This window comes from Leptonychotes weddellii, chromosome X, assembly GCF_054177405.1.
Source record: "Leptonychotes weddellii isolate Sample4059 chromosome X, ASM5417740v2, whole genome shotgun sequence".
NCBI lineage: Eukaryota > Metazoa > Chordata > Mammalia > Carnivora > Phocidae > Leptonychotes > Leptonychotes weddellii.
This window is the reverse complement of record NC_138385.1, coordinates 83,534,582-83,550,564: the sequence shown is the minus strand read 5'-3', so window position 1 is coordinate 83,550,564 and position 15,983 is coordinate 83,534,582. Positions and strand designations below refer to the sequence as shown.

General features: G+C 40.2%; 1 protein-coding gene across 4 annotated transcripts in view; it reads left to right on the top strand.

Annotated features, from left to right (window-relative positions):
• Nucleotides 1-15,983, top strand: part of GK (glycerol kinase) — a 50,339-nt gene that overhangs the window by 12,294 nt on the left and 22,062 nt on the right. For all 4 annotated transcript variants that reach the window (XM_081809015.1, XM_081809016.1, XM_081809017.1 and 1 more), the window contains exons 3-4: nt 722-828; nt 10,461-10,538. In XM_081809015.1, coding sequence (XP_081665141.1) covers nt 722-828; nt 10,461-10,538 — 185 coding nt within the window. The remainder of the gene's footprint in view (nt 1-721; nt 829-10,460; nt 10,539-15,983) is intronic.

Below are 15,983 nucleotides of genomic sequence, written 5' to 3'. Positions count from 1 at the left end.
TCAGTTGCCATTTGTTTTTTCCACATTTCTCTTCCTTGTCATTTATTATGAGCCTTTGATCTTTCTGAGGTCCTTGTACCTTACCAAAATGGCACCAGGATTGGGTCTGAAAACTGGAAGCAATCCCTTGTCTACATGAAATAATTACTGGAAGAAATTTAAATTTTTTCCCTAAATTCTCACAAAACAGTTTGGGAGAAAAATGGCAAAAGAGATTAGTATACTTATTTGACTTTTCAGAATTCATTTTGCTTCATAAATAAGTACATACACAAATAAGTAAATAAGTAGATCAATCAGTCCATCCATCCCAAGAATAATATATATATTTCAGTCTACTTAGAAATAGCTAGTGACTAGTGAAGGCATGTGGATGGTTTATCAAAATTCATCAAAGCCACAGGATATAAAGAATTGGGGAACTAATTTCTTACTGAATTTGAAAAAATTATTTTAAAGTAGGTAGAGTATCTGCTACTTGTGGTCATTACTTGCCTTCTTTCAAATGATTAATTACTATATGAAGAATAAGAAAAATGTAAGGGAAATGGGCTTTTGTTTAAATCATTTGTTTAGAATATTGGCGATGCTTTCCTTTACTAATATAATTTTCTTTGATTTATGCACCAGCCACACCCTCATAAGTGCACATTTCTAGAGAAATAAATTACATTTGTACTGCTTTCTTGTGGACTAACCAGATACATTCTTTTGTTCAAAGATGGGTGGAACAAGACCCTAAGGAGATTCTGCAGTCTGTCTATGAGTGTATAGAGAAAACATGTGAGAAACTTGGACAGCTCAATATTGATATTTCCAACATAAAAGGTATTTTTAATAGAATATTTTTCTCCATGTATGATTATCTCAATCAAATTCACTCATTCCTTCATTCAGCACATAACCGAGTGCCTGTGTGGTGGCAAGCAATTCTATGTGAACCGAGGATGTGACAATAAATGGGAAGATTAGGTCCCTGTTCTCATGAAGCTTTTATTCCGGTGGGTGTGAGCCCAACAATAAGAGCAGACAAATACAAGCTGATCTGAGATACTGAGAAGTACCATGCAGAAGCTAAAACTGAGTGATACAGTAGGGTGTGCCTAGAGAGGCTTACTTTAGTTTAGATGGCTAGAGAAGGCCTCTCTGAGGAGGTGACACTTTTGCTGAGGTCTCACAAGCCAAAGGGGGCCAGCCATGCAAATAGCTGGGAGAAGAATGTTTGAGGAAAAGGAAGCAGCATGTGCAACGGTCCTGAGGTGGGAATAAGCTTGGCCTATTTCTGGGTCAGAAAAAGGCCAGCGTGTCAAAAGTGGAGTAAAAGAAGGGTGAGGGCGGGGGTGCATCAGGGGTTTCAGTAGGAGCAGAAATCAGGGAAACGGATAGGGCTTTGTCAGCCATGGTTAGGAGTTTGGGTGTTACTATTTTTAGTATTACAGGGGGCCGGCCGTGAGAAGGTTTTAAGCAAGGTGACAGGATGACAGGGTCTGACTTGCAGTTTGAAGACAACTTCCTCACTACGGTGTGGTGAAGTCGTGAAGGTCTGAGTGTGGACACAGGGAGACCAGTGTAGAGGCTGCCGTGGAAGTCCTGAGAAAGAGGATGGTGACTTGACTGACAGTGGTAGCGGGGGGGTGAGGAGAGGGGGCAGAAGTTGATAGATTGGAAGTCAGGGTAATAGAGTAGTGCTGTCAGGGGAAGTGATGGGTCAAAGATGATGCTTGGGGTTTTTGCTGGAGCTCCCAGATAGACTGGGGAACAGCTGGGGGAGGGCGGTTGGAATCAAGGCGTTTCACTAAGAGAATCTCCCCCAAAATAATTGAGAGTGTTAGATTATTACAGATCTCTATTAATTCCAAGTAGTTTTATTGTTTTTAAAGATTTATTTATTTGAGAACGAGAGCATGAGCAGGGAGGGGGCAGAGGGAGAGGGAGAATCTCAAGCAGACTCCACCCACTGAGCCACCCAGGCGCCCCCTTAGCTAGTTTGACTCTACATAAGGGCAGCCATCAGTTGGTGGTGATGGTGCCTTGATTCACATCATAATTGGCTCTGAGATTTACCAACACTCCTGAGTTGAAACTTTGATTACTTATTTATTTTGGTGGAGATGCTGAGGAGAACCTTTGAACTTGTTTTCAGACTTTCCTCTATTTGTATAAATAAAACTTACTTAAAAAAGACTGGACCAGGGGCACCTGGGTCACAGTTGTTTAAGCGTCGGACTCTTGGTTTCAGCTTGGGTCGTGGTCTCAGGGTCGTGGGATCGAGCCCTGCTTCAGGCTCCGTGCTCAGCAGGGAATCTGCTTCGGATTCTCTCTCCCTCTGCCGCTCCTGCTTGTGCTCTCTCTCTCTCTCAAATAAATGGATACATCTTCAAAAAAAAAAAAAAAAGACTGAATGTTATCAAAACCTTTCATTCAGCAGACTTCACATGCTGGGTATGCTGGGGAAACAATGGAGCACAAATAGGGTTGTGCAGCTAACAGCCAAGTGAGGGAGACACGTGATAATGCAATGACAAATGAATGGAATATCCTACCCTTGTTTGTCCCTACATCTATGTGGAAGTGCTTCAGACTTCTTTTAGAGCTGCATTTCATCAAGTTTTAGATGAGTCGTGCATCAAAGTGGTGGTTGGTTGTGTCCTTGAATTGTTCTCACAGCTTTTGCAACCTAAACCTAGCTGCAAATGAGGGAAAAGGACTTATTGGAGGTCAGGTAGCTGTCTGTTTTTGGATAACATTAAAGCACAGCTCCCTGTCTTCTGGGCCAGTGTTCATTTTCCTGAGCCACACTGGTAACTTCACAAACCACTTCACTTTTTGTTTTTCAAACCACCTCACTTTTTACTTCCCGTGTAGCAAATAAATCAGATTTTCCAGCTGAAGAGCAATTTATTTATAGTCTTATCTGTTAATCATTAAGAGTTTAGGGGCACCTGGGTGACTCAGTCGGTTAAGCGTGTGCCTTCGGCTCAGGTCATGATAAGCCCCGCGTCGGGCTCCCTGATCAGCCAGGAGGCTGCTTCTCCCTCTGCCTCTCCTTGCTTGTGCGCGCGCACTCTCTCTCTCTCTCTCTCCCCCCCTCAAGTAAATAAATAAAATCTTTTAAAAAAATCATTAAGAGTTTATCATAGCTGGTTGTATTTTTTTAAGATTTTATTTATTTATTTATTTTTAAAGATTTTATTTGTCAGAGAGAGAACGTGCACAAGCAGGGGGAGCAGCAGGGAGAGGGAGAAGCAGGCTTCCCGCTGAGCAGGGAGCCCGATGCGGGACTCCATCCCAGGACCCTGGGATCATGACCTGAGCCAAAGGCAGACGCTTGACTGAGCCACCCAGGTGTCCCTTATTTATTTATTTTTTTAAAGATTATATTTTTATTTTTAAGCAATCTCTACACCTCTCTGCACCCAGCATGGGGCTCCAACTCACAACCCTGAGATCAAGAGTCGCATGCTTCCCTGATTGAGCCAGCCAGGTGCCCCTAGCTGGTTGTATTTCTTTTGCAAATTCTAGTTTGATTGGTATTAGTTGTCCTGCACCAGAAGCTTTGTGGATTTCAGGTCTGGATGAACAGTGTCACCAAAACTAAAGTTCACTCTCCAGCTCAACCGCACACAGGAGTCCAAGACAAGTAAATAGGCTGCTTCTTTCCTTAAAGAGTTGGGGAGCTTGGGGCGCCTGGGTGGCTCAGTCGTTAAGCATCTGCCTTCGGCTCAGGTCATGATCCCAGGGTCTTGGGATCGAGCCCCGCACCGGGCTCCCTGCTCAGCGGGAGGCCTGCTTCTCCCTCTCCCCCTGCTTGTGTTCCCTCTCTCGCTATCTCTCTGTCAAATAAATAAATAAAATCTTAAAAAAAAAAAAAAGAAAGAGTTGGGAAGCTGTGTTTGCCTGTGACTGGGCTGAAGGAGCTACAGAGTATATAAAGAATTAAAGTACCGGATACTCTTATTCATCCTCATGTGATAGAAGCAAAACATAACATACACCGCTATAATCCTGAGAACATAGGTGCGCCTGGCTGGCTTAGTTGGTAGAGCATGCAACTCTTAATCTTGGGGTCGTGAGTTCGAGCCTCAGGTTGAGTATGGAGATTACTTTAAAAAATAAATTAAAAAAACCCAAGAGCATAAAATTTTCAGTGATTAAATTCTCTTGTATCAAAAGTAGTTACCACACTGTTAGAGAAAAGGGAAACCCCCCACATCCACTACCTTGCCCTGCCAAACATATCCACACATATTTCTGTCTTCTATCTACTCTCAGGGGGTCTCAGAAAGACACCTTGTTCTCCAAAATAGCTTCCCAGCTGTGGTGCATCTCATTTCCAATTGTTATGCCTCAAGCACACATTTTCCAGAGACTGTTTTTCTTACAAAGCTTTAGACCTCTTTCCACGTGGCATTTTTAATAGCCCCAGAGTCTCCCCACGGGGCTCTTATTATTTTGCTTTGGGTGATTTTAGGGTTGGGTTTTTTTTTTCCCCTAAAAACGTGTTCCAATTATAAGCTATGATTTTAATTTTTTAAGTGGCTCTAGGCCCAACATGGGGCTTGAACTCACGACCCCAAGATCAAAGAGTTGCACGCTCTACTTACTGAGCCAGCCAGGTGCTCCTGATTTTATTTTTAAATAAGGATACCTACCATCCATAATTCTACCAACAACAGTTATAACACCCTGCAGTATTTCCAAAGGCTTTTTCTGAGTATATTTTCTTAACTGTCATTATAACTTTTCGCAGGCCATGTTAAGCAAGATTGAACCAGAGATTTTGAAGTTAGCATTTAACTAGTTAATTTTACTGGAAGTGCTCATTGCTGAGAAAAATACCTCTTGAGAAGGAATGTACAGGTGAAGCATGAACCTCCTAGATACAGTGTACTAAATTGGGTTTTATATATGTCAATGATGATAGTATCTGTAACTAAAAGACTTTGGGGCCAGGAAATCATATATACTTTATGCATGTAACTCTCATATGCTCCTAAATGGGAGATAAACCCAGGGTGGAGAATTACAGAACCTCAATGTGTAATTCTGAGAAAGAGGGAATGAAAATTAGGCACTATTAAGAGAAGCATGTGTGCTGGAATCAGCAGTCAGAAAAGTTTTGTTTTTGTTTTGTTTTTATCTTTTATTTAAATTCAACTTAACATATATTGTATTACTAGTTTCAGAGGTAGAATTCGGTAAAATTTTGTTTTTGTTTTTGTTTTAAGCACGAGCGGGGGGAGGAGCAGAGGGAGAGGGAGAGAAGCAGACTCCCTGCTGAGCAGGGAGCCCAACATGGGGCTCGATCTCACAACCCTGAGATCATGACCTGAGCCAAAATCGGATGCTCAACTGACTGAGCCACTCAGGTGCCCTAGAAAAGTTTTCTTTAAAAACAAAACACAGGGGTACCTGGCTGGCTCAGTAGGTAGAGCATGTGACTCATGATCTCAGGGCCGTGAGTTCAAGCTCCACATAAAAAAAAAAAAAGAAAATCTTAAAAAAATACAGAGGATTTTAGGGTAAAAATGACAAGAAGTTGGAACACTGAAAAAGTTCAGAGGTACCGCATAAGGCCTGTGTGCCCTGAGGAGAAACCAGTAACGGAGATATGTTTATGGCTGCAGGAGAACCCGGAGAAACTCTCTCGCTGGACTTTGTCTGCAAAAAAAGCAATTTACTTGGCACAAAGGAATCAAATTAAGATAGACGGGAAAGAAGGAGTGGTCAGGGAGGAACCTGTGACCAACGAGTCAGCTAGAAAATAGCCCTAGATTATATTCTGAATAGAAGTTAAAATGAGCCAATAAAGAAGGGAGCCCAAAGGGCAGAGGAGAGTGACTCCGAGACTGTAGCTAAGCAAGCAGCCGGTCTGTTTATGGAAAATTAATGTAGTGGGGAAGAATAGGAGATTTTACTGGACCATGAATTCATTGTGATCCCCCAGTGTGAAGTTGTCACTAAAACTATCATGCTCATGGTATTCCAATTTAGCAGTCCATTGCTGAGGTCCCACTGAGTTCTCTGGCCTCTGTTGTGCGCCCAGTACTGCTGGGCAATTCCTTTATGTGTCCTGCTTAGCTCAGTCCCATTCTCTGCAACTATTAGTCCACTCTGTCCTCAGTAATATTGATGACAATGAGGGGCACCTGGGTGGTGCAGTCGGTTAAGTGACCGACTCTTAGTTCCGGCTCAGGTCATGATCTCATGGTCGTGGGATTGACCCTGAGTTGGGCTCCGCACTCAGTGTGGAGTCTGCTCTAGAGTCTCTCTCTCTCTCTCTCTGCCCCTCCTGCTTGTGTTTTCTCTCTCTCTAAAATAAATTAATTACTTAGAAATAATAATATTGATGACAATGAATGGAAGCAGAAAGGAACATTTATTAAGCAGTTACTATGTGCCGGGCACTGTCGTAGTACACATTAACTCAGGGATTCCTCATTGTAACCCTGTTAGGTGAGAACTATTACCTCCATTTTACAGAAGATAAAACAGATTGAGATCCAGGATCATGCTGCTAGGAAACAGGAATTCGAATTTGAACCCTAACAGTCTGGCTTCAGAGCCTGAGCTCTAATTGAATAGTGCCCCAAACTCATGATCCTATTTTGCTTGAGCCCATTTGAGCAGATAACCTTGTGTGCTACTTCACAGAGAACGTTGAGGCTCTGAGGGCTTAATTCCTCATTTCCTGTTCCTGTACTTAATACCTAGAACTCTTACCCACTTCCCCACATCACAAGGAAAGCAATAGCCTTCTGTCCTTCTGGAGGCTCCTCCCTCCACCTGTGCATTAATCTCATCCCCTCTTGTCACTACAAGAATCAAGACCATGTCCCATTGATTTCCAGCTCCCCTGCCCCCTCTGCACATTCTCCTTGGTCTTGCATCTTTATTCCTACAAACATTAGTGTCTTCTGTTTTTAAGGAAATGCCCCCAAATCTCTTCCTTTTACCCTGTGTCTCTTAAGTTTCTTTTTTTTTTTTTTAAAGATTTTATTTATTTATTTGAGAGAGAGAGAATGAGAGAGAGCACATGAGAGGGGGGAGGGTCAGAGGGAGAAGCAGACTCCCTGCCAAGCAGGGAGCCCGATGCGGGACTCGATCCAGAGACTCCAGGATCATGACCTGAGCCGAAGGCAGCCGCTTAACCAACTGAGCCACCCAGGCGCCCTTAAGTTTCTTGAAGTAGACCATCAGTCATCTTTATACCTTTAGAAAAGGTGTTCTAGTAAGTAAATTTGCATTTGCTAAAGGTTATTTAGATAAACTGTTAGACTCCCTAAGGAAAAAAAGGGCTCAAATAAATAAGAAATGAAAGGGAGGAAGTTACAACTGATACCAAAGAAATACAAAGCATCGTAAGAGAACGCTATGAACAATTCTAGGTCAGTAAGTTGGACAACCTAGATGAAACTGATACATTCCTGGAAACCTACAATCTTCCCAGACTGAATCATGAAGAAATAGAAAATCTGAATAGGCCGAACATTAGCAAAAAGTTTGAATCAGTAATCAAAAACTAAACTAAAAAGCCTCGGCACAGCACAGGAAACCATCAACAAAATAGGCAGCCTACTAAATGGGAAAATGTATTTGTAAATCCTACATCTGATAAGGGGTTAATATCCAAAATTAAAAGAACTCCTACAACTCAATAGCAAACAGTCTGATTAAAAAATGATCACAGGACCCAAATGTCATTTTTCCAGAGAAGTCCTACAGATGGCCAACAGGCATATGAAAAGATGCTCATCATCACGCATTATCAGGGAAATACAAATCCAAACCACAATGAAATATCCCAGCACACCTGTCAGAATGGCTATTCTCAAAAAGACCGTGAAAACTGTTGGCAAGGATGTGGAGGAAAGGGGAACCCTCGTGCACTGTCAGTGGGAATGCAAACTGGTGCAGCCACTGGGGAAAACAGTATGCAGGTTCCTTAGGAAAGGAGAAACAGAACTACCACATGATCCAGCAAGTCCACGTTTGGGTATTTATCCAAAGAAAATGAAAACACTAATTCGAAAAGATAGATACACCCCTATGTTCATTGCAGTTATTCACAATAGCCAAGATAGGAGCAACCAAAGTGTCCATTGACGGATATCCGAGTGGAATATACAATGGAATATTATTCAGCCATTAAAAAATGAAATCTTGTCATTTGTGACAACATGGATGGGCCTTAAGCATATGCTAAGTGCAATGTCAGACAGAGGAAGACAAACACTGTAGGACTTTACTTTTATGTGGAATTTTAAAAAACAACACAAACAAAACTCATAGATGCAGGGAACAGAGCCGTGTTTGTGGGTGGGAGGGGGGCAAAATGGGAGAAAGGGGATGAGGCACAAGCTCCAGTCATAAAATAGATAAGTCATGGGGATATACTGTACAGCATGGTGACTATAGTCAACAATATTGTATTGCATAGTGTGTAACTTTGTACGGTGACAGGAGAATACTAGATTTACTATGATCTCTTTACAGAGATCATGTTATATACCTGAAACTAATGTCAATTATCGACCTCAAAAAAAATACATATTGCTCATTTTCCATAGGCCAGTTTTCATTGTTCTCTATTACACATAAAATCTCCTTAAAGTAAAATCTAAGTAATTATTTTTTTTATTTAGATTTTAATATATTGTTTTAAAAATAAACTGTTGTTTTGAGCTTTAAAAAGAAGATTATTTAGAACAAGGGAACTATTGGTCCCCCTCAGCTCTGTGCTGGTCAGAACATTCCTATTGTGTTTTATTCTGGGTGTACAATTTGAACAGTATGGACAAAGTTGCGTGTTCCTAGGAGGGGTGGTGAAGGGATTTTAAATCATGCCACATGGAAGGGTGCCTGGCTGGCTCAGTCGGGAGAGCATCTGACTCTTGATCTTGGGGTTGTGAACTTGAGCCCCATGCTGGGCATAGGGATTACTTAAAATAAAAATAAATAAACCATGCCATATGGTGGGAGTAGTGGAAGGAAACTGGACTGTTTAGCTTACACAGGGAAAGAAAAGACCCGGGGGACAATGTAGCTGCCTCAAGTTTGTGAAAGGCTCGCATGTAGAAGTATTAACCTTCTTCCATGTATCTCCAAAGACTACAGCTAAGATCTGTAGGTGAAAGCTACAAGGAAGAGGATTTTTTTTAAAATAACAAAGTTGTGAATAAAGATTGGTCTGCCTCAAGAGAGGTAGTGAGTATTTTGTCACTAGAAGCGCTGTCTGAATGGTCATGTGATGAATGGTTTTGGGGGAAATTAAGTGGAAGACCTGTTATTGATTATATAGCCTTTAAAGTCGGTCCTCACCTTACATTCTGAGAGAAGAGAGTTCTATCCTTCAGGCAGGCCAGTGTGCTCGACCCAGGCTGCACGGTAGAATCACTTGGGGAGTTTTAAAGAAAAATACTAACGTTCAGATCCTACCCCTGTCTGTTAAATTGGAATGTTTGGGTCATGGCCTGGGCATGGATACTTTTTTTAAAAGCTCTCCAGTTGCTTTGAATGTACAGCCAAGTCTGAGAACCTCTGATTTAGCTGAATCAAGCTGTTGAATAAAATGGAATGGATTAGTATTTTTACCTAAAATAACTGTAACTACAGCGTTTGAGTCGTGTGAAGGTCAGTATAATGTAAATGCCATCACATATTGTATTTATGCCTTATTCAAATTCATATGTCTTAGGACATATTCCAATATGGAAACAAAACAATTTTTTTTTAAGATTTTATTTATTTATTTGAGAGAGAGAGAATGAGAGACAGAGAGCATGAGAGGGAGGAGGGTCAGAGGGAGAAGCAGACTCCCTGCCGAGCAGGGAGCCCGATGCAGGACTCGATCCTGTGACTCCAGGATCATGACCTGAGCCGAAGGCAGTCGCTTAACCAACTGAGCCACCCAGGCGCCCGAAACAAAACAATTTCTAAAGAACCGCAGTAGGAGGTTGCCCAGCGTGAAGGATTTTATCTGTAGCTGTTTTCTTAAAATGCAGGCGCGCATGTGTGCCCCCAGACGGAAATTGCCTATAGCAATTCGTAAATAAATGGATGAGGTGATTATTGGTCTCCAAAGAATTATAAATTGGGTATTGTAAATTTGGAACTAGTGCATTCCCTTTTTTATAAGGTAACCTGGGAGCCTTTCATTTGGGAGATATTGATCTGAATCCATGTTGTCCGTGCGCTCATAGTGAAGTGGGAAGCAGTCTTGCAGAAATAAAAAGAAGCATTCGACAGTGGGTATTTCGACAGTGGGTATTTACTTTTCCTGGAGCCACTCACAGACAGTATATTCAATACCACTATGAAAGTGCCAGATGTTTTTTCGAATTGTTATGTTTAGTTATGCCTGTAAAAAACAACAAAAAAAAAACATGAGAATTATTCTCCTGAAGTAGTTTTCTACTTGTTTGACTTGTATTCCCTTCTGTTTAATCTTCTCTTTCAAGCTATTGGTGTCAGTAACCAGAGGGAAACCACTGTAGTCTGGGACAAGTTAACTGGAGAGCCTCTCTACAATGCTGTGGGTAAGCTGTTGTTTGTGTATGTCAAATGCAAGGCCTTTCTCCACTTGCAAACATTGTCACCCTGAAATGTCTGGCTGAGAAAGCATGTAGTCGTGTTTCCTATACTCAGATGGGATGGCCAGAATAATCCTCTAAGAAATTAGTTGTTCTGTATTTACCATCCTCATGTATTTATTCACATCTTGAATTAAGTTTTTCCCTTGCTTTCTCCTTTTCCTGATTATTTGTATTATACAAATGGTTCAGTGTTGCCACAATTGTTTCATAGTCACTGCTGTTTCTGACACCTAAAAGAGATCTCGCCTCCTCCCCTCAAAAATCAAAATTACTCGTGTGCACAGTCATCTCTCTATAAAGTACCTGGGTAGTTGTTCTTCCCATCTAGTAATTTGAATTGACTCATCTGAGGTTATGAAAATAAAATCTCAACATTTTAGCTCCTTCTGCTACACATTTGGCTATTTCAGCAGGGGTTCAAAAACTCAAAATCTCAAATATACCAACATTAGGTATCACATCTTACTTAAATGTAAATGACCATGAGTATAATGTAGCATACTCTTCGCACATGATATTTGGGCACTAAATGACACTGTCAGTTGCTAAAATATACAGTCACTAAAATGCATTGTTCTATTCACAAATGGCAAAACACAAGTTTTTGTCAATAAAATACCAGGTTGTGAGATGGGGAATGGAGGCAGAAATTGTCAGAGATGGGATGATTTCTAGAGTGAGCTATTTTTACTTGATAGTTATTTTAGTAGTATAGTTGCTTTAGTATTGATTGGAAGAAAGTGATATTCAAGCAGAAAATATACTAAAACGGGGCCTTGTAAGAGTAGCATGAAACCTTTGGAAATAATCTTTATAAAAAATTAAGGTAGTTAAAGTTACTGTGTTATCAGAGACCATTTAGTATGTCTTTTGTACTTGTGATAAAAAAATTAAAGACTCAAAAAATGTCAAAGAATTGCAACCATAGGTCCTGTTACACAAAAGTACGTGTTTTAAATATTTATTTTGTTCTCATTTTCATGAGCAAATCATTTTGAATACAAGTAATGCAGGATATTACAATTTTAATGACTGATACCTAGGGGGTATTCTTTCATGAATCACTATTTGCCAACTTCTTGAACTAGTTAGGGTTTTACTTTTTTTTCCCCCTTAGGGAAAAGGAAGGACCTTCTCAAAGGAACCAAAAAGTTCCTGTTAAACTCTAACCTTTGAATTGTAAAAATGCAACTTTGGACTTTGAGTTGTCATTTTAAAATAATGCAACTAGATTAGTTGAAGTTATACTTAAAGTAGAAGATTTAAGTTAATATTTTACCAGAAATACTTTCTTTTCTGATGTGCTTATATACTCATTTCCTTTTCTTCTACCTTTGTCCCTCTGTGCCCCATCCTATGTGCTTTCCAATATTAATTTCTACTGCATCTATGGGATATGAAGAACTTTTTTCAATACTGAACCATGTACATGTCTTGAGAAGCTCTTATGTGTTTGGTGCTATACTGAGTGTGTTATGGAGGATATGAGTTATTGGCCAGTTTTATAAACACTTTGTAATCTACTTTTGGTAAGAGACTAACACAGAATTAGGGAATCGTTGATAAACTATGCTGCTAAAATGAATAGGAATTAGAGCAAGTACATGTTAGTATGGATTTTGAATTTTGGGCATACCTTTGGGGGAGCTTGAACTCCATCTTAGGGCTTGAAGAATGTATTGGATTACATTAGGAAAAGGGAAAAATGAAGGCTAGTGTGAACAAGCTATGAAGGTGAAAATGTCTACACATATTTCACCAAAGAGTGAAGAGACTGATCAGATTCGCAGATAGGGTGACTTATTTATTAGTTTTAATAGAACTAGCAGTGATAATAATGCTCAATAAGGGCTAACATTACTGTGTGCTATGGATTGTGCTAAACACGTTGCTCATATTATTTAATCTCAATGATCCTGAAGCAGGTTTTACTTGCCTTATCTTACGAATGAATTATGGGGGGAACAGCTACATAACTTGTCCAACGCCATAGAGCTGTAAGTAGAGGTAAAGCCACAGTTTGAACATAAACCTCTCCAACCCCAAAGCCTATGTTCTTGTTTGGATAAAAAGGGGTTGGTGCGGATATAGAGAGCGCTGAAAGCTGTACACTGGGTAACATGGGACAAAGTGAGTAATAAAGGAGAGTTTACTTTCCCATATGGTGGAATGGATTGTTTCAAATGCACCTGTCTACTAAGAACAGCTCAAAAATTACAAAACAAAATAAAACTGTCTGAGGGACTAGAAGGCTACCAAGGCAGTGAAGAATTATGGGACCAAGATACAGGAGAGAAGGAGCCCAGAGAAGTAAGCCTGGCATTCGGTGCTGCTTATTCCCTAGAAATACTCGTAGATTCTATGAGGAATATCTGAGGCTAAGCAGCATTTTCATAGGTTCATGGAAATAGGGAGGCAAAAGGTAGTCAGGCTGCCAGCGGTAGAGATGAATATGGGCAAAATCCTAGACTTTTGATTGCGACTGTGTAGGGCCAACCCTAGAAGTGAGGTAAACTGAGACTACACTACCCATCACAGGAGTTAAAGCCCAGATTCAAGTAATTTATAGCACTGAGTGGATTATGGTGATCTAAGATTGCTAATGCTCCTAGCCTGACTTTCTTTCAGAAATAAAAATGAACCCTTTCTGGAGGAAAATTATCTCTAGAGTTCTTCATATATGATTTCTAGTTTTCTATAAAAAAATAATCAAGCATACAAAACAAGACATGACTAAAAACCAACAGAAACAAATAACCTTAGAAACCAACCCATAGGAAATCCTGATATTAGAGTTATCAGACTTTAAAGTAATCATGATCAACATGTTCAAGGAATGCCTTGACAAGTTTGGTCACCTTAGCCAAGAGTTGGGAATTTAAAAATAGAAATTCTGGAACTGTATTAAAAACTCAGTTGATGAGTTTTACATCAGATTAGACACAGCTGAAAATGAATTAGTGAACTGGAAGAGAGATCAGAAGTAAATACCAGACTGGAGCACAGAGAGACAAAGGTTTAGAAAACAGAAAAGAATCTGGGAGAAAGATGGGGTAACGTGAGGAGGTCTAACATATTTATAATTGGAGCCCCAGGAGAAAAGGAAAGAGAAATGATATGGTTTTTCAAAACTGATGAAAGATATCACAGATTCAAGAAGCACTGTGATTCCCAGGCAAGATAAATACACAAAAAGCCATATGTAAACACATGTGGAGACCCGAAGATAAAAAGAAAAATTTTTACGTAGCCGGAGGATATGACCTTCAAGAGAGCCACACTGACTTTCAGTTGATTTTTCAATGGAAACAAAGTAAGTCAGAATACAATACAATGAAATCTCTAAAGTGCTAAATGAATGTAACTTCCATCTAGGATTCTATACCCGTGAAAATATTCTTAAGTAATTAAGGTGAAATATAAAGGCAAAGACAGACAAAAACTGAATTTTGATGGCATAAAACAACATCTTACGATGTTCAAAATTTATTAAGAATTAAAATACACGGGCGCCTGGGTGGCTCAGTTGGTTAAGCGACTGCCTTCGGCTCAGGTCATGATCCTGGAGTCCCTGGATCGAGTCCCGCATCGGGCTCCCTGCTCAGCAGGGAGTCTGCTTCTCCCTCTGACCCTCCCGACCCTCCCCCCTCTCATGCTCTCTCTCAGTCTCTCTCTCAAATAAATAAATAAAATCTTTAAAAAAAAAAAAGAATTAAAATATACAACAGCAGTTGTACATGAAACGAATTTAGAGTAGATGAGTCTAAACTGTTTTGAGGTCCTTGTATTGTCAAGGATGCATGTTGTAATAATCTCCAAGCAATGAGAGTAAAATAATGTATAATTAACAAGCTTATAAAGGGGGAATATTGAATGATTTAAAAAAAAAAAAGGCAAGAAAGGAAAGAAAAAGGAATGTGAAACAGGAAGGAAGGACAAATAGAAGGCATTTAAATCCAAATATGTAAGTAAGTATATTAAAAGGGACGAGATTCATTTCTCTGCAGTAAAATCTGGCAAAGGTGTTGAGACTACTAATCAGTGGGTGGGATTAGTGCCAAGACAGTGGAGAGAAGGCAAACCGGAGAGACCTTTCAGAGGAAAGTCACAACCTGTATGTTTGTAAATCAGATAGGACATAAAGATAAATGGGGGTGGGAGGGGCGGAAACAGGGCTGCAAGATTTTTAGCCTCCGAGAACAGAAGGAAATTAAGATTTAAGGGGTGTCAGCCTGCTTCTTCGAACAAGGTGAGTATTGGACTTGTAATCAAAGCTCATTTCTGGGCAATTAGACTTGTGGCTCTTGTATAAAGAGATTGTTCAAATGTAAGATGGAGACTTAAAGTCGGCACCAGAGAGGTGAGTCTCTCAGTTTATTACAGATGACTTCACTGTAGGAATGAATGTAAATTATTCAACAAAAGTTCAAGTGCCCGTCTGGGTACAGGTTCTGTGATGAGCCCTGGGCAGCTAGTGACGAACCAGGCAGGCACCGTGCTTGTCTTTGTGACTCAGAAGGCTAAGGAGAGGAATCTGGAAGTGAGAAGGAGGAAGGCGAATAGAAAAGTAGTAGAGAGAAGGACTAATTAGCTGAAAAGGGAAGCCACTTGGTCATGACAAGGATAGATTCTGCCTCCAATTTTATGTCACCCAGGAAAAGGCTCAGGTGTCATATCTCCATGCAAGTCGCAATTGAGACTATCAACATAATATTAAATCTTCAGCAGCTTTCTCTTAACACAGGGTAGGACTGGTGGAAACAGAATTAGATTTTCACTTACCTTTGTCTTTGAGCTTCTTTGTTTATGTCAAAGAATAAATCAAACCCATCAGTCTGTGGGTTTGATTCTCTCTCTCTCTCCTCTTTGTCTCTTTCTCTTATAAATCTATCACTGTAGGCCTGTCCTCTTCATCTCTCTCTTTACTTACTCAATTATGTAACTAATTAGCAGCGTTTGTTATAGATAAGCCAATGAGAGAAGCAGTCTACACTTCTCTTTTTTAAAATTGCTTTTTTATGTGGCCTGCTGGTTTATGGCCCAGGGGTCCTTAATAAGTAATCAGCTTACTCACCCCCAGTACCCGTCTTGTTAGTGGACCTGAAATCCATTTGATGTAGAAGTTGAAGACTGAGAAAGGCAATTTTTTTCTTGCTTGCAATAAAGGTATGTGTGTTTACTGATGTCTTTTGTAACACATACAATTACAAGCACAGAAAAAAAGTTTAAATCGGTCCATTGAGGCACAGATGGCCTGTTTCTTTTTTTTTTTTATTCTTATGTTAATCCCCATACATTACATCATTAGTTTTAGATGAAGTGTTCCATGATTCATTGTTTGTGCATAACACCCAGTGCTCCATGCAGAACGTGCCCTCCTCAATACCC